The 19,982-nt window shown below is 42.4% G+C and overlaps 1 protein-coding gene across 2 annotated transcripts in view; it reads left to right on the top strand.

The window, feature by feature from the left end:
- The first annotated feature begins 5,819 nt into the window (after window positions 1-5,819).
- pcdh17 (protocadherin 17) overlaps window positions 5,820-19,982 on the top strand; it is a 51,701-nt gene continuing 37,538 nt past the window's right edge. For both annotated transcript variants that reach the window (XM_026378547.1, XM_026378548.1), the window contains exons 1-2: window positions 5,820-6,576; window positions 7,382-10,193. In XM_026378547.1, coding sequence (XP_026234332.1) covers window positions 7,698-10,193 — 2,496 coding nt within the window. In that variant the 5' untranslated portion in view covers window positions 5,820-6,576; window positions 7,382-7,697. The remainder of the gene's footprint in view (window positions 6,577-7,381; window positions 10,194-19,982) is intronic.

Raw genomic sequence — 19,982 nt, forward strand, 5'->3', positions numbered from 1 at the left:
TGTCAAAGTACTGTTTTGTGAACTATTTAGTATTCTTAGGAAGCTCACCCCTGTTCGGACCTGACTGGATGGTACATTCCAGATTGAGAAGACATAATGCCCGTCACTTGGCTGTGGTGAGAGAAAAGGTCTGTGAGGCTGTAGGTTTCCTTAGGGGATTTCACTTCAGTTTGAAGTTTTCTTAGTTGAACTTCTCTTCATTTTCGCTGATCAAACTTCACCTTTTGTGTAGACTTTTCATCCTTTTTAAAGGTTCGACCAGTGCAGAATACACAAGAACATATTTTGCTCTCTGTATGGGCTGTTGGCATGAAATAAAAACCCATGACATCATGGTCATGTCTTTCAGATATCCGTTGCCCACTTGTGAGATGCTTCGATTCAATAAACTTTGAATGCAGACATTTGAATCAGGCATTACAATCAATTATTTTCTTTTTATGCTTTATTATCATGTTAATGAATTTTGTGTTAAGCAATACCTTGGTGTACATAACACAAATTACAAAATGAAAACCTTTGTTACAAGAAATAGTTTAACATTGCTAGTGTAACAGAAAGAAAAGACATAATATCCTGCTGATAAATTGATGAAAAAGCTATTGTCTGTTTATTGCTTCTCAGGGGGGCTTCTCTGTCACTTTGGTAATCCCTTTATGCTGTCAAATAAACTTTGTTGCTTTAATTAATCTCTCAACATATTAATAAACAAAGCTAAAGCAATACAACTGAAGGTGTAAATGGTTGATGCCAATACCAGCGCCCTCCCAGCTTGATTTCTTTCACAGGTTTTGAAACTGTTAAGTGGAAAATAAAGTGTTTTGGAACTTTCTGCAACTTGTGATCAAGAAGAAAATGTAAAACCAAGACATAAAGAAGAAGGACCTTTAACTTAATATTTAACTTAAAAATTAGCAGGTCAGGTAGGCGAGTACATAAGTCCAAACCAAACACCATATGGGAATATAAAGTATTTAACAGTCTAGCAGAAAACAGATGTAACCCACTGGTATAAACATTGAATGGTTAATAGGGAATCTAAAAACAGGTGCGTACAGCAATAAAAGGGGTCACTTCAAGAAAGGCAGAAGAAGGAAACATGGGTTGGACTGAGGGCATCTAGTGGCTGGATGAAGAATGGCAGGACACAGCAGTAGATGGTCAAATTAAACTGGTCTGACACAGGAACTGTGACATGGAGCCCGAAAACAGGTGGTTGATGAATATTATTAAATGTGGATTGGTGATCGGGATGCTATTGTGTGTTTGTGCACCATCTGATGTTAGGTTAACATTTAAAAGCCAGAGAATGCCAGATGCTGCCCGTCTCGTCTCTTCGTACCAGCGTGATACATTGTTCTGCAGGAGTGTGGAGGCAGTTATTTGCTCCTGAGGCATTCTTAAGGTACAACTAGGACATGCCCCTGGATACAGTACCAATTTCCTGTGTCCAGTCTCAGCTGGCCCAATGAACAATGTGATTGTGTATGAGCACTAAGTGATAATAAGAAATAATAATAATAAGCTTTAATAGATAGTATGTATCACCTCTCTCTGGTTATATCTAGGAAAAGAGTATTAGTGTTAAAAATCAACAAGCACATTCAAAAAGTCGCATACTGTGTACAGGCATACATACAATGCACAGTGTATGTAGGATAAAATTTAGCCTGTCAACCTATCGACCTTGTTGAACAATCTACTGGGAGGCCTGATGACACTGCTGAGCTGCGTTCTGTATTAAAGCTGCACTCTTGCAAAGACAGTAACTAAAGATACAGAAAAAAAAAAGAGAAGCTTCATGAGACAAATGGAAAGATGGCTCAAACTGAAACCATGACTGTGCCCATCTGTGCTTACCTCCTGCCCTGGCAACCTGGCTGACCCTATCTGACCTGAAGCCGTTTTTGCATCTACACTCTGGACAACGTCAGCATGATATACAATGGGTAGTATCCAGGTAATATCTTTGGGTGGTCTGGCTTGGACATTTGCGTTCTCACCCGCTGCAGCTCACCCAGATGATGTTAAGATGTGTTCAGGGTTCCAGTGCATGTCTGAAAGACAGTTAACTGACTTTGGACACTTCTCAGCATTTGTTAACAGGCTTCCCTATATTATAGGCAATCCCTATCTTATATCTTTCTATAGCTACCCCCATATCAGGTTTGTCCATTTTAATTTAGTGTTACAAAGTTTCAAATGACACAAACAAAGATTTAATATGTTTCAAAGGTCTTGTAGCTCAGTCTTAAGTACTTTTTTGATATTTCATGTGCACAATGAATTATAACATCATGTATACCTTTGAGGAGAGGCTTCCTAAAAGCATGCATACCTTGAATTACATTATGTGGTGCCGTAACCGATGTACAGTATGGAAGACTTATCTCCATGAAAAATGAAAGCGACACATGTCTAAAACATCAATGGTGCTGTCTCAGCTTTTATACAATGTGCGATCAGAGACAAGGACAAAGAGTTATTCAAACTCAAACCCAGCAAAGTGCAGTAAACAATCGGGTACTGCACCCACTCTCCTTCTGACGTAGCAAAGAAAAACGGCAAGGTTTCACGAAGAAACATGGAAAAATGTATGTGGGACACAGTCAAGGAAGTAAAAAGGAAAAAAGTGACAAGTTCCTGCTAAAAAAGAACTCTCTGCATGTAAAACTCAGCTTTGTTTTTTTTTTTTTTTCCTATTAGAAGTGTTAGCAATAGAATACTTAGACCTCCACATGGTCCATGTCGATGGCTTACAGTTCTATATTATGGGAGGCACATCTTTATTGCTCAAAGGAAGAAGTACAGAGTGCAAGAAAAAGGGAGAAAAGGAGAATTTAAAAAATGTGTTAAATAGTGTAGGTAGGAAGAGGCCTTCGCTCTCTTATTGCCACCTGAAGAAAGGCCATTGCCATTAGATTGAAATTTAATTTACGAAATAGTGTTTTAATGCAGCTGTTCAGCAGCAGCTCATTCCAAATACGCTTTCTGTCACTGCATTTCCTGAGGGCCATTTAATTGGGCTAATGAAGAAAGCTGCTAATGGCTGGGTTTATCTCTGGCAACACTGGTGACATTTTATAAAGGCAGGTGATTTTCCAGGCTTTGTTTAAGCTAAGCTCAGCGTGTAGCGTTTCATAGTTGGAGAACACAAAAAAAGCCAACATGTTATTTGGGCAAAATATCAAAATCCATTTTGGGAACAATGTGGTCTTGAGGAAAATGAATAACTGAACTTAATTCAAGAACAGATTGAATTATTTTCCACACATGCTTCTAATCATATTTGGAAAATCGTCTCTGACTCAGTGCTGCTCAGCAATTTGTCTCGGGCTTTAAATTCTGGGAATGCCCACACAACCCGAAGACTTCAGAGGAATGTCGCACGCCGTGAACAAAATGTGCATCACATTTGAATAGACACACACAGACAACTTATGCAGATAGAGACAGTGATGTGACATTTACCTTCATCAGTTATCAACATCTTGACATTAGTACATCAAACCTGCTGTTTAATAATGAGGTTCAGTCACCAGCCGACTAACAGATGATTCTGACACTCTTGTCATTTTCTGCTGTCAGGGAGAAAGGTCAGTGGGAAAGTCAAAGAGGTGAGACCCATGTTTATACATGGATAGGTTACAAGATTAAACTGAGCAAAGCTGACAAGTTGAAATAGCAATAGCATATGAAGGGCATGGTTAAACTGTGGCAAAGTGCACATTTGTGACAAACTAGTCAACTCAAAATAAGGGCCATAATCTGATATTTCTATGGATGGTGAATGGGTCATTTACAAACAGTAAATAAAACAGTTGAGGGTGGCATGGTGGCTCATATTGTTTACGTATATCTCAATTGTTTATTGCTGTTTCCATGTTTTCTTCATTCTTGCTTTGACCCCGGGGCTGGTTTGACTATGGCATACATCTAAACAACAGATTTACATAGATATGTACATTCATCTGCTGCACAAATCTGCATTTAGTTCTTGAACTGTCTGAAGTAGGATCAATTTCATATCAAATCTTGATAAATTAAGATCTTTTTTCAAGCTACAAAACATGCCTGACCAAACGAGCATCACTCTGGCAGAAAACATATTCCTCCTGAACCAAGTTAACATTTACATGAATATATTTCTAAAAAAGTTTAGTGAAGAATGTAACAATACAGCAAACAGCCTTTAAAACTCTAAAGCGCCTCATTGCTTGAGTCACTATCATCACCAATATTATAATAAGGGCTGTTTACTCCCTTTTTGTCAGTTGATGCCACTTGTCAGCTAAGCATCTGTCCAGTGTGCTTCTCTAAGGTTAAGTTACTAAAGATTTGATTCTGAACATACCAGAAACACTGGTAACCACAATAAAGGTGGATCTGATTGTTCTCCAGCTCAGCTGTGATGCGTATTTTTACGCTGATGATACCATCATGTAGGTTCAACCACTGATGTGATTCTGTGGAGAAAAAAAATGGATTCTCATCAAAATACTGATGCCTTGATGGCTACTGTATTGGACTAAAAAAGTCCACATTTTTAATTGAGCTCAGGGCTTATTGCTACGACAGATCAGCTTACTGAAATCACCTGCAACAAATAAGACAAAGAAAAGCAACAAACCCTGACCACCGACAAGAACTTTGTCACATTTTGGATTTATTTGCTTAAAAATGTTCTTACACAAAGATTACACAAATAGCCAAATGGTAATAATAATAATAATAAAGAACTTTTTATAGGACTGTCTCTTTTGGTTTCTATGTTCAAACCATGAACTGTGAGAGACGAGCTGAAGTTTTCAAACTTTAATTGTGATAGTATAATAATAATAAAAAGATAAAGCTGTTTTTTTTGGACAACGGCAGCAATCATCAGCCCTGAAACTTCTAATTTTCCTATAATTCGTGTAATTTAGGTATGTATTATCTTAATTACATACAAAAAATGTTTAAAGCAATAATTGCTGCTGTGTAGTTAAACTCATGCATATCAATGAATAATGCTCCGTTACAAGTTTTTCTTACCAAAAAACTTTTTATGAAACACTAAATGATGATGATCCTAGTGAAAAATAAATCTAACAATGTGTTTTACACAGAAATATACATCTACCTTTATTGCATGTTTTTCTTGTGCCTACTCCTACTCCATCTTCTCCCATCCAAGACATGTACAGTAGATTAGTTGGTGACTCTAAATTGTCCATAGGTGTGATTGGTTGTCTTGATGTCTGTATGTCAGCCCTGTAAACGGACTGACTACCTTTTCAGGGTGTAACCCTGCCTCTCACCAAATGACAGCTGGGGCAGGCTCCAGCATTTAACAGGAGAAGCGGTTAATAGATACAGGAAAGATAGAAAAAACATGTCATTTGCTTCTTTTACAGTAGACTGAACATTTTTAGATGTGATCTGAATGCATTTAGGACCTTGAGTGGATTTCAGAATAAAAGGCGGAGAAAAGAAATAAATCAATATCCGCTGAAATCTTTGTTTGTCTTTGATAAATGACTTAACTGAAAATTCAAACCACCACTTGGGCCTGAGCCCCCCCCCCACACACGCCCCTTCGCTCGGTCCGCTCAACGCACGTTTTTCCTTTCCGGTAAACAACAAAAGAAGTGGGATATTTGAAAAAACACAGATGCGCCACCGGTGAGCAAGGAGCCACCAATCATTTGTAGTCTGGAGCCAAAGCGGCTTTTGAATCCCTCCTTCTCCTCCCGCCTCTTCAAATCCATTGGCTGCCGGAGGAGTAGCGACAATGTTTAATGCACCATGCGGTGTCCGGAGTTCAGTCAGTGAGAGGAAGCGCTGCATGTGCTCGGGGCTGTTTTTACGTGCGTAAAATACCAAGTGACGATTGCGTCTGTGTTTAAGAAGAATCACCATCTCACCGGCATCTGCAGAGAGTTGTGCCAGGACGCGGCGTTTGTTGCTGACCACCTCCTCAGCAGCTGTCTGTCTCTCTCTTTCTGTGTGTGTGTGTGTGTGTATGTGTGTGCGTGTGTGTGTGTGGACTTTGACGGGGACAGCGGACAAGGACAAAAACGCCACTACGGGAATCAGTCAGTCAGCGCACTTTCGGGACGCGGAAAACAGTCTGTGATCACATTTTCCAAACTGACACTTTTGGATCTACCTTGCTGCACATCTGGATTCTTTTGTTGTTCTCCCTCCTCAGTATTTGTCTGGACAGTTTTCCCTTTCTGAGGAGCGGTGAGTCACTGCAGGCACAAGGCGAGCCGCTGCATCCTAATCAGACAGCGGAGAGGACTTCAGCTCATTGACATTACAGTCAGACTTTTCTGGAGCACTTTTTTTTTTTTCTATTTCCACTGCGCTGCACTGTAGCCTGCTTGTGCATCGGAGGCTTGTGGCTTTTTGTGTGTGTGTGTGCTGCTCGGAGAAGGGGAAGGAGGATACGGGTGGTACCCAACTGAAGCTGGCAGGGGATGAAACTCTGCCCGATCCCTGCTGGAAGTGACTGTTTTGATTTGCACTGTCGTGTTTGTTTTTTTGTTTTGGTTTTTTTGTTTGGACTATTTGCTCCAGCTGTTTATTCAGGTAAGTTAACGCGTTTCTTTTTCCTTGCTCGCTCTCTTTCTCCTGTGCGTCTTTTCTTTTTATTCTTCCATTCCTCACCCGGACTCATGTCTGTCGACTGGTATTTCTCAGCCACCACCGTGCATGCGGATGCAACAGCTTCTTCCAAGGTCCGTTGAATCTTGCAGCGAGAGAAAGAGAGAGAGGGAGAGCCAGGGAGCATCAGTGGCGAGAATTACACGACTGTGCCGAGATGTTGGCAGCTCTTTTTTTTTTTTTTTTTTTGCTGAATTTTTATAATGCTCATTTTAAATATCCGGATTATGCGGATTTGTTAATGCGTGTAAGAGGCTCATTTTATACACACTTATTCAAATAGCCGCCACAATAGGGCCATTTCTCAGCTGTACGCCTGCGGTGTCACCATGTTATTAAAGTTCCAGTTTCATAATGTGAGAACAGTCCGTTTATCATGACAGGGTCAGGTCATGCATGCGCATTGGATCTAAAAAAAAAACTGCACTCTGAAACTTGTCCTTATAATAATGGAAGTAGTAAATAAGCTACAGGGGGAATAATTATTTCTCAGTGTATCAGGGCTGCGGCGAGTGTCTTCCCAAGGTTAACTAATTGACAAGCTTCCCCCACAATTGTGCAGATGAATTACACATGAGCCCTGTTTCATGTCGGGCTCCGCGGTGGATCTGGTTTCTTCCCGGGCACAATGGTTCCTGTAGCGCACTCTTTTAATTTAGATGCCTAATTGATACATATATATTTTAACATCTATGTGTTTTTTTTTTTTTTTTCCTGTTTTCCTTCTTAGGTGAAATGAGTAACCAGTTACAATGATTCTGTTTGGAGACTGGATCGCGATTATTGCTCAGATGAGTCTGGGCGCTCAGCTGAATATAAATTAGGTGTTCAGCACCACAGATCGCTGGAAGAGGCAGAGAGAGAGAGAGAGAGAGAGAGAGAAAGAGACAGAGCAAAGACAATCCACAAAGACAAATGCCAAGGCCTCACATGATGAACAGAACTCTTTATTTGATCCCGAATAACAGAAATATCGAATTTGAGCAAAATATCAACAGGTCAAAGGAAACATAAATACAACACACAGCAGCTTTTAAGGAGTGGGGATGCATCTTTCTATTTACTTTTTCCTTCTCTTATGGGCTCAAGCCCTGACACTGAAAAACTTGAACTACTCTGTTCCAGAGGAACAGGGTCCGGGTACAGTGATTGGGAACATTGCCAAAGATGCAAGACTTGGGCTTGAACAGGTTGGGCCGGGAGGACAGGGTAAGAAAGCCAACTTCAGGGTGCTGGAGAACTCAGCCCCGCATCTCATCGACGTGGACCCTCAAAGCGGACTGCTGTACACAAAGCAGCGCATTGACAGGGAAACATTGTGTAAGAGAAACCCCAAGTGCCAGCTGTCCATGGAGGTGTTTGCTAATGACAAGGAGATCTGCATGATCAAAATAGATATTCAGGACATAAACGACAACTCGCCCACTTTCCCCTCGGATCAGATTGATATTGACATTTCTGAAAACGCAGTGCCAGGGACACGCTTTCCCCTGACCAGCGCGCATGATCCAGATGCAGGAGAAAACGGTCTGAAAACCTATCAGATAACACGCGACGACTACAATCTCTTTTCTTTGGAGGTTAAATCCCGTGGGGATGGGACTAAATTTCCAGAGTTAGTTATTCAGCGGCCCCTGGACCGAGAAGAAAGAAGCCATCATACCCTTATTTTGTCAGCCACTGATGGGGGTGAATATCCTAGGTCAGGCACCATGCAGATAAATGTTAAAGTTATTGATTCCAATGATAACAGCCCTGTGTTTGATCAGCCCTCATATGTTGTAGAAATTCCTGAAAATTCACCCCCTGGTAAAGTCCTAATAGATTTAAATGCCACTGATCCTGATGAGGGCAACAATGGGCAAGTAGTTTATTCTTTTAGTGGCTATGCCCCTGAGAGAATCAGGGAGCTCTTCTCCATAGATTCCAGAACAGGGGTCATAAAGATTCAGGGTGAAATTGACTATGAAGAGAGTCCAGTTATTGAGATAGATGTCCAGGCAAAGGATCTAGGTCCTAATCCAATCCCTGGCCATTGTAAAGTCACTGTTAAAGTGCTTGACAGGAATGATAACTGGCCATCTATAGGCTTTGTGTCTGTGAGACAGGGAGCCATCAGCGAGGCAGCACCTCCAGGCACTGTCATTGCCCTGGTGCGTGTCACAGACAAGGACTCAGGCAGGAATGGGCAGCTTCAGTGCAGAGTGTTGGGTAATGTCCCCTTTAAGCTCGAGGAGAACTATGACAACTTCTATACAGTGGTGACTGACAGGCCCTTGGACAGAGAGGTGCAGGATGAGTACAATGTCACCATTGTGGCCAAAGACAACGGCATTCCTCCTCTGAACTCCACAAAATCTTTCACTGTAAAGATTCTGGATGAGAATGACAATGTTCCCCGATTTACAAAGTCCGTGTATCTTCTTCAGATACCAGAAAACAACATCCCTGGGGAGTACTTAGGTTCAGTTCTGGCACATGACCCAGACCTTGGTCAGAATGGCACAGTGTACTACAGCATAATCAATTCCAATGTGAGTGGTGGTGACGTCAACACCTATGTTAATGTAAATGCAGCCAATGGAGCCATCTATGCTGTGAGATCTTTCAACTATGAGCAAATAAAATATTTCGACTTCAAGGTTCTTGCTAAAGATGCAGGATCTCCACACCTGGAGAGCAATGCTACAGTACGCATCAGTGTTCTGGATGTCAATGACAACATCCCTGTCATAGTTCTACCCCTACTACAAAATGACACAGCTGAAATCCATGTGCCACGTAATGTGGGTGTCGGTTATATCGTCACCACGGTGAAGGCTGTGGATAATGACTATGGGGAGAGTGGGAGGCTCACCTATGAGATCTCAGATGGCAATGAGGAGCACCTCTTTGAGATTGATCCAGTAACTGGAGAGGTGCGAACGGCTCACCCATTCTGGGACGACGTGAGTCCTATTGTGGAACTGATCATCCGAGTATCTGACCACGGCAAGCCAACCCTCACTGCTGCAGCGAGACTCATCATCAAGGCCTCCAATGGGCGCCCTCCTGATGGTCTGCCACGCATGAACGAGAATCACAACTGGGATATGTCTCTGCCTCTTATTGTAACTCTAAGCATCATATCCATCATGCTTCTGGCTGCCATGGTGACCATAGCCATCAAGTGCAAGCGGGAAAACAAGGAGATCCGTACTTATAATTGTCGCATTGCAGAGTACTCGCACCCTCAGCTGGGGAAAGGCAAGAAGAAGAAGATTAACAAGAACGACATCATGCTGGTGCAGAGCGAGGTGGAGGAGCGGGATGCCATGAATGTGATGAATGTGGTAAGCAGCCCTTCCTTGGCCACCTCTCCCATGTACTTTGACTACCAGACACGCCTGCCACTCAGCTCACCAAGGTCAGAGGTCATGTACCTCAAGCCCACTGCCAATAACCTCAGCGTGCCCCAAGGCCACGTGGGATGCCACACGAGCTTCACAGGCCCAGTCACCAGCACTACAGACACACCTACTAACCGCATGTCCATCATACAGGTAAGAGAAATTGCACTTTGCTTTTTCACAGTTGTGCCACCATTTTCACGTCACAACTCTCTAAAAAGCTCCCTGTCCTATAACGTTTGCCCACTGGTTTATTTAATAAAAGAAGAAGACAAGGACAGGCAGAGGCAGAGAGGCCCAGAAGCACAGAATGGAGGGAGTGGTGAGCATTAGACGGATTAAACAGTCATTCTGTTGCTCTCATAGAACAGAGCCAGTGACATCAACACAAATCAGTTGTGCATGAAATATGTCACGGCAGGCTTTTTAAATCAGTTTTCCCCTAGAATTTCTCATTAATCACTCAATCACTTGTTTAATTCCAATGGAACAAAGTTTAGCCATTGGCTGAAGGTAGGTGTGCTTGTTTTAGGACCAATTTTATTATATATAATATTAACACAGTATAAAATTATCCTAACCATTATATTCATTAAGGGCATATCCAGAGAGTAGAGTTAGTTGAAGAGTTATAGATGCCTGTTTTTGTTTAAAGCCTCTGTTTCTAACACCATATCAGGCATTTAACTGTATAGCTCTTCGAGGTTAATTCCAGTGATTTTAATTCCTAGAGATTAGCAGATTGTACTTATTTTCACGGCTACTTTATACGTCTTTGTGTGGAGTACTTGGATATATAAGCCTCTAACGTGATAACTTCTCTGCGTCTTTGGCCTTAAGCCCATTAAAAGTCTGTCGTGTCAGACAAGGATTAAAGCCTGTTGAAGATTGTAGTATGTAACACGGGATAATGGGCAGTTGCAGCAGAGTCTACCTTTTTCTGATGTTTGTTTTTATATTAAATGATTGATTAAAATGAATAAATAGTAAGTAATGAGTTTTATTGTTTTTACTCTACATTTCTGCTGAATTGGAGAATGTCATTTTTGTGTTTGTCCTGATGGACTCTCAGTCTCTTCATTAGACTCTCCTCAATCTTTTCTATCCTGCTATTTGAGCTGGACATGGTTGTGACGATGACTGTTATCAAATGTGACATGTTCCCACCAGGGATGAAGGCCACTGTCTGTTGTTCCCACTCTCAGTCTCTGCCCTGCTTCTATTATGAGCCAGCTGCGTAGGGCAAGGGTCAGCACAAAGACCGTTAAGGCTTCCTAATCACAGGGACACAATAATTGCTCGTCCATTCTGCAGGCTGTTTCTCTGCACATCTAGTGATGATGAATGCAAGTGCGAGAGGCTGTTGCACACCCATTTTGTGCATTTCCTTTTTCTCTTTCCCTTCAGACTGTCAAAGGGAAAACAAGCAGGAGAAACAACACATTTCTTAGTGTCTTGTTTACAGAGGGACCCCTCAACGCATCAGGCGTGCAGGGTGCTCTATTGTATTATTCAACAGAAACCTGTGTATAGGGAGATGGCCCGAGGCATTAAGTTTCTTCAGAAGCTGTACAGAAGCGTATCGCTTTCCTCCCTCCTCCACGCTTCTGCTTCTGCTTCTGCCTACCCTCTCAGTTAGTGTGGACAGTAAGTAACCTGAGTCAGAGGAGAGTGGCTATGGGAAAAATGTCAGGAAACAAAGACAGAATTCCCCTTCCATCGATCCCAAGGCCTCTCAGCCCATCTGTCACTACAGTTGCCACAGGAGGAGAGGCTAAATAGGAAAAATAAATAAAGAGATGGACAAAGCGAGAGAGCGTATCACCTGCTCAGTCAGTTTCACAAGGGCACCTTAGTGCTGCTGTCTTCATCTGCACCTACTGTAGTTGCCTGCGACTCCTAGTCTCTCTCCAAACTGCTGTTGGCCTCTAATGATGTTTTATAGTGGTGCACTGGCAGACAGGCTGGGCTTGGTCTTTAGCTGGGAGAGGGGAATAATATGTACATATCAGCAGAGCTCTGCTGGCCTTATCATTGTCACCACCATGCTAGTATCTGGCCCAGTGGAGAGCTTCATTTCATTTGTAAAGAGAATTCCTGGGATAAGGAGATGGATGATACGTAACGATGCCTAATTCCGCTTAAGGCGTTGAAGGGAATTACTTAGTGTGGAATCAAGGTTAAAACCAATCTGCTGAAAAATTCCTCAGCGCTCAGGAAGAAGGGATTTCAGTAATGCGCTCCAAAGAGGGAGCCAGTGCCCACTCTGATTTGAATACGTTTCAGGATTTTGTCCCACATTATGTTTAGCTTCAGCAACTGTGTCAGACTTTGGCCCACTGACTTGTCTTGTGGCTATTTTCAAGAAGCCACCCTCACTGTTACCAAATATTCCAAAACTCCTGCGCCTGTTACTTTTAAATGGCCCATAATTTATCATATTGATTTGTTTTGATAAGTTTTGAGTGTTGTAATTTGATTCACCATGAAACTCTAATTAAACAGAATTCTGTCTCAGTGGGAGACCATCCATGTTAATAAGGTGCAGGTGGTAGCGAGGCGATGGGGGAGTCTGACAGGCTATAAGAGCCGCCTTTGGGTGGCGACATTCTGCCTTGTGAAGGGTGGCATTGACATGAGGGTGTCGAGGAGAAAATGGGATCTGGCCTTGACATTGACACTTTGAATGAGGGATCCTAAAAATGAAACATGAAACATGAAGATGTAGCAAATGTGGAATATAGTTCTTTTTATGCTTGGCTGCATTTTGTTATTATTGTTTTGATTGACAGTTACTGTATTAACCGAGCAGACACTGAATGATATTTGAATATTTTTTTGCTGCATATAAATCAGAGAAAAAAAATAGGACTTATTAGCAATAAACCAAGCTTTGAGTATAGTTCCTCAAAATAACTGGCAGCCATAAACCTATTGAGTGGAAAAACAGCAGTTAAGTGGTGCGACTTTGATCATTTAAGCAGCATATATACTGTACAGTAAAGTGGAGAAAGAAATCACTCCTTTGATCTGTTTAGGTTGAACATATGCATGCCAACAGTGTAGCTTGAACAGATGTTGAAAATGGATGCTTCCAGGAATGGTCTTTACTCTGCATAATTCAGAGAGATTGTGTATGTGTGTGTGTGTGTGTGTGTGTGTGTGTGTGTGTGTGTGTGCATGTGTGGGTGTATCATCATTGTGTATTCCAGGCATGTGATTTAAGCATTTAGCTGGCAGCCTTGGTGACAGAGCCCCCCCCCCCCTTTTACGAGTGTGACAATCTTGCGTTTGTCCGAACCTTGAAACACCCTTGCTCCAAGAAACGCACACAAATGCACAGATGCACATGTAAATGGGCTTAGTCTGTTTTTGAGGATTCTGCTGAAAAGTCTTATCAAAGCCTCCGCTGTATATTGTATTGAAATTGCTCCCACACTTCAGTGGCCACTCAGGCAATGAATAGAAAAGCACACTTTATTTCATTTCTTCCCCTCTCCCTTCATCTTTAGATAACTGCGTTCCTCTAGAGCTCTGGAATGAGTTTGGTAAACCTGCACCTACTGACGTTCGCTTGCGGACAGGTTGGAGCAGCTCAGCAGCTAGATGTGCAAACAGCCATTAGAAGAATGTGAGACATTTCAAGAGGTCATTTGTAATTTGTGTACTTTTGTCACACAGTTGAGATCTTCTGGCCCACTGGGCCAGATTTGTTTTATCTGAGTACCTCCTATACAATAAAGAGAAAATGATCACCTCGCCTTGGGGTGTATCTTCATATTTCCTCAAATAAACCTGGTGCTACTGTACATAACACTACACAGTGAAATTGTGAATTATTAATAGGCAGTTTTATTTTTCCTCCTTTCCCACAAGCCCATACGATAGATACAACTGAGAGGAAGTGCAGTCAGACCACAGAATGCTGCTCTAGGGAACATGAGTAAATTATGTTATCTTTGTACAATGAACACATCAAAATTTTGTCATTGAATGTTTCATTTATTAGCTGCCATTACTGGTATTTCAGCTGTGGTGTTTGCAGAAGTGCTTTTTTTTTTTGCCAGCGGAGATGCCACGGCATGTCTTGAAGCTGTTGCAGCACGTAACACGCAGCACCGAGCAGCAGCAGCTATATTTGCATCCTCTTTCATTAATAAATCATAATGTTTAACAGGAAAGCAGATGTCATGCTAAACATAAGAGGTCTCTGGCTACATATTTGTTAACAGATTTTGGGGGAGAGAAGGACAGAACGCAGGGTGAGTGGAACCTAGAGAAGCTAGTTAGTTAAAAATATAAGCCAAATTATATTTGTGCAATATGAGGCAGAAGGAGAGAAAGTCGAAATTACTGTAATATTCTTTCAAATAGCTTATTCACATCTCTCCACACATATGTGGTAACTTTTCCCTGAAGTTCCTTATTTTCACACTGAACAGACAAAAAAAAACAGTGCATTTCTTCAAAGATTTCACCAATTAATAGTTCATTTACAGATACAAAATATAAGTACCCCAAAATTGTGTTGGAGTCCAGAGGCAGCTGTGGAAGTGAATGGTTTATTTAGTGCAATGTCTCCAAAATCCAAGTAAATCTGTTAAATAATTAAACATAGGCTAAATGCAGGCCCCTGACTATGCCCTCCACTAGGCACAATTTTCCCTTGTAACTTAAAACCCCAGTGGAATGCCGACAGAGATAGATACACATAGATACATAGACTAGATACATATGGTGGATAGATTTTGGCTCCGATAGGTAGATAAATATGCATACGGTATTGACATTATTGATCTACCCCCATAGAAATCCTCTCTGCCAGCTGTTGTGCATCCACTGAACACAGCACTTAACTGTGCCGGTAATTTAATTATTTTAACAGACCTCCCACTGCAGAACTGCGGGGGAAACAAACAAACTTTATCTCCTACCCATGTGTAGAGAAAGAGAGGCAGGATATGAGAACACGATTTGACCTCCGTGACAGACAGATTGGCCAGACGCATTAAACAATTCTGCTTCATTCAATAGGAAGCAGCCTATTGGAGATGACATGGCGCGATAATAAGACTGGGGACTGTCAGTGGACGTTCGCTGTCAAGTCGTTTGTGTGTTTGCGTGTGCATGAGCGCGAGTGTGCGAGTCTGATAGCGAGGAAGTGGATGATTAGGGCTCCTGTGCCTAATTGAGTGACACTGGAGCTTCAAAATGTCATGTTGTTTTATCATGTCTTTCTGCTGAGTAGCAAGTGTTCTTTTGTAGCTTGGTTTACCTTCTAAAGGCAGACTGGCATTTAAAATGGTTTCCAATCAAGTCCTATCAGACTTAGTAATTACTTTCCAATCCTGTCCTTTCATTGCTACCAACAGCATGACTGCTTTGGCTTTTTTTTTTTTTTTTTTTTTTTTTGCCAGATAGTTTTATTTATTGCGGCTGTTTCCCTGTGTGACAGTGTGTCTTGTTTTCCTGACCCTTCCCAGCTGGCCATATTTCTGTTGCAGCGCACACCTACACCAGCCAGATGGATCTGAGCGTTTTATATGTGCCAGTCCTTTTTATTGTAAAGTGTTTTCTTTCTAACCCCAAATTCTTCAATAGTCGATATTTTACACAGAAAAAAGGCGACGGCAGAAAAAAAAAATAATAATCTGTGCATGCCCCTAGTAGATTTCGAAGCATTTATCTTGGTGCTGCTGGAATTGTGCTCAAACAACTCAGACACAAGGAGCCAGCCTAGCATCAACAGAGGTCACAAAAACAAGAGAACAAAACATAACCTTCACAGTGGAGAAATCCAACATTCGGCTGCCATGTGTATGCGTCTGCATGTGTACGTGCGTCCGCGTGCGTGTATACGTGCACGCGCACTCATGCACCTGTGCTACTGCCAGCTGTGCTCTGAAGCACCGGCCTTGCTGGTTCCCTCAGATTGAAATGGGCTTCTCTGTTAGGGGCCGCCTGCCCCCCCTGAGGGCTGTCAGATCCCTCCGGGGGTCTTTAGACTTAACGCTTTAAGCAGCGGGGGGTGCAGGAGCTGCAGCGATAGACGGGGCTACAGATAGGAATGACCTGTCGGTAAAGTGCGCCGTAACGCGTGGCACGTAGAAGGCTATGAGCGCGCGCGTGACACGGCGACGTATTCTTTGAACTGCCAGCAGCTGGGTTCTCCTTGCTGTAAATCAAACACTTTCAAAGTCAAACAAAGTGGAACTCACTCTGCTGTGTCTTGGCGCCGGTCCAACCTGAGAGAGCTTTTATTTCTGCCACATCTTCCTTCACTGTGCCCCCTAGGCATGTGCTGTAAAACAACACACAGCTCAAAGAATGAGTTATGCGGATCTGTTCTCACCTTCTATCTCATTAGTATAAGAGAAATGATTTATCCCTCTGTCCCTGAATCTCTCTCTCTTTGTCCTTGCCTTCTACAGTTCAGCACTTCTTCAGCTTCATCAGTAATGTGATTAATTGATTGGAGGGAGAGACCATGAATACCATCTCATTTGCTCTAATTTCACCTAACTACTTGTCAAAACAAGCCACTATAAAACAGGCTTCCTCTCCCTAATACAACCACTGGAGTACATTACAGTCGCCCGAGCCTGAAACGGCAGTTTGCTTTTGCAATTTGAGGAGTATTTTTCGAAACAGTGTTACCCTGTCAGTGTATGTTTGCCCGCTTGTGTATGCGGCATGAGTGCGCCTGCGAAAGTCTGACACTCTAATAGGAGAGATCCCACTGTCTCTTGTGTTCCAGCTCATATCTGTAGCACAGTTTGAAATCTGACTCCCATGTCTAAAGCCCTGTAGTGTGTCTGGAGGGAAATGACAGCCACTGTGTTTTGCAGTGGCTGTTGTGTGTTTGTGGCAACAGAGGCAAATAAGTCGGCGCTCTCGGATGTTATTGCCTAAACAAAAAGCCCACTAAGTGGCGGCCACGCGAGATTTGTCGTCAAGCGTTCCACTGTGTCTGCTCTTTGGGCTTGCAGTGGCAATGCCAAGTGCTAATGGTATATTTGACCACTCTTATATCACACAGATGTGCCCGACTGGCCCCTCGCTAGGTTGAAATCTTGGATTGAAATCTTTTTGGGGCCTTTTCTTTTTTTATAGAGTTTTGCTCAGTTTGGAACTGAAATACTGTATACCAGAACAACTAGTGCTCCCTCTCTCACTTCCTCCCCTCCCTCGTGCTCCTGTTCTTACTCTTTTGCTTTTTCGGATCCCCCCCCCCTTTTCTTTCTGCTCTTGTCATCTCAGATAAGCATTGCAATTGCTCATGTTACTGACGACCCAAGCCAAATTCATAATGATGAGATTATCTTGTCAACAGTACAGAGTGTATATGTCTGCTGTATTGATCTGTGCACAATCTTAATAAATGAAGTACCACGATGGAAGCGTGGTGTCGGTGATAACTCTGAGCAGATCTCGCTATTTATACACTCTCCACGCTGCTAAGATGATGAATGGAACTTGTGTATTTTACTCTTCTCTCTTTTCCTTTATCCTCCTCTCCTCTCCCTGGATTGATGGGGCAAAACAGCTCCTCTCCCCACACACATAGTCTGAAATGCGTCCTCTTTGAGGTCATGTTGACACTCTGAGTCAATGCACTCCCAAGCGATGAGACATGGGTGCTGCCGTGGGAGGAACCAATCAGAGGAGGAAAAGTGGAGGAAAAGCAGGGAGGGTAAAAAAAAAAAAAAAAAGGACTGCTGGAGCTCAGGCGTGTGTGTGTGTGTATCTTTAAAAGACTGAGGTTTGAAGGGGAGTTTATGCATTTGAAGAGAAGGTCAGCAGGGTTTAGAGCCTGAGATTATGTCTGATTGTTTCTTCTGTAGGCTAGCTGATTAATGCTTAAGCTGGTCTGACAGATTTCTTAATGCACACAGACACACTTAAAAGAGACAGAGAGGAACTGGCGTTCAGCACTTTGACATTGGAGCATTATCCTAAAGCCTTCACTGTCAGTTTTTTACCCAGGTGTATGGACAGTTTCCTTTCTCTCTTCCTTTTCCCTGCCACTCCTTTGCTCATCTCCACTGACCTGATACATATACAGTAGATAGGTCACCTTGAATCGCAACTAGGCGTAGTCCGTCTGCTGCGTGTATCTGTGCGTGCATAGAGAGGCAGAGTGGGAGAACCCATGGTGTGTGTGTATGTGTGTGTGTGTGTGTGAGTGTGTGTGTAGACTTCTGTGTTTATATATCTGTGCCTGACATTAGCTCTGGGCTTTGGGAAAATATCTAAAGTGCGTTCATCCACTGAACAACTCTTCCTCCATTAATTCAAACAGAATATTTTTTTTTGTTCTTTAACGTTTTTGTTCAACGCTAAATTACAAAATACTTTCTTGATGCTTGCACTGGAAAACAACATCAGCTCAGAAGTGCAGCTAACACTGGTGCTTTCAGCTGCTGGGAAATTGCGTTTGATTTTGCATTGTGAGGCTGAAAAGATGCATTTTAAGTGTAATGCAGACTTACTGTAAATTACACTTTGGATGTTACTTCAAACACTGAAGGGCCCAGGCATTTAGCCTGTTTATTTATGAATGCACCTTGTTTGATCATATTGTCCTATTATGTTGTCATTTATCATTATTTGTATAAAGCCGAACACCTGAAGCAAACATTGTACCTATGACAGATTTAGATGACAACATGTATGCCTCTCTCACCAATGTACACAGTATTCTGAAGCTCTAGTTAATGTTGCCTGTCTCCAAATCCTCTTTCCCTTTTTTTCGGCATATTTTTCTTTATCAATAATCACAAGACTGGTACCCGCTTTCTGCTCCCCAGACCAGCTGGTTCAATGTGTCTACACAAAACAAATCATGTAGTGAGGGAGAACAACACAGCTATTTTAGGGAGAGCTGGCAAACTGCTGTGTTAGGGGTTTTTTTTGTGTGTTGGAATAAATATCTATGCCAAAAGCTACATTTATCATTTACTCCTGGGGTGAAGCCGCCACAGATGTGGATTGTGTTGATAGGAGTACAAACGCACTGTCTTCTGCCGCCCCTCCTCTTCAGAGCAGGAAAGTTTCCTCTGAGCTGGTTTCAGAGGCTGCAGCTGAGACGGAATTGGCTGCCGAATTGTTGTCAGTGTTGTTGAGTTTCAAAAGATAATGCTGGTAGGAACTGCAGACACACAAGAGTCATTTTGCTGGAGATAACAGCGAATGGAACAAGGTCTGGAGTTGTTGAGTAACATTAGAACGAAAGGCCATTTTTGCCTTTTATTTTTTATTTTTTTTGAAAACACAGATTGGGTCACAACCCAGACTGCCTTTTTGTCTAGTGCTCAGTGTGATTTGGAGTTGGTTTTGTTTTGCTGTTTGTTCGGTCGCACTTTTATTATGTTGCACAGTGCACAGGCGTGATTGCGCCTTATAACAGCGGCTCAAGAATAACAATATTCTCACACAATCTCAGGACGCAGCGCTCTCACGCGCTCTCGCTCGTAGATTTGCATGCGCGCCGCGTTCTCCGGTGTTCTGCTGGTGAATTGCATGCGCTGGCAGTAATGCGGCTGTTTTTTTGGAGAGTCATCAGACATGAAAAGACATGAAAGGAAGTTCAGTTGTTTCAAGTAACTAATATACTAGGTACCCGATGTTTCACTTCACTTGGACCTCACCCAAACACTCTCGCACACCCACACACACACAAATCCTACCCCACACATGCACACACCAATTCTCCGGTCTGGTAGCTGAGGATTATGGCAGACTTCTCACTCAGTTTCAAAACCCCCGGGTCAGTCATATGAATTCACTCAATTTGAATTTAGCTTGCAGCTTGTAATAGGAATTGTGCCAATGCCCCCCTTATGAAGCTAGAATTAATTTTGCTGCTTGAATATCCCACTCATTTGGTATTTTAGTGATCCTCACATCCAGCTTGCCTAAAGGTGAGCAGTTTACAATAAC

Source organism: Anabas testudineus, chromosome 3 (assembly GCF_900324465.2).
Source record: "Anabas testudineus chromosome 3, fAnaTes1.2, whole genome shotgun sequence".
Lineage (NCBI taxonomy): Eukaryota > Metazoa > Chordata > Actinopteri > Anabantiformes > Anabantidae > Anabas > Anabas testudineus.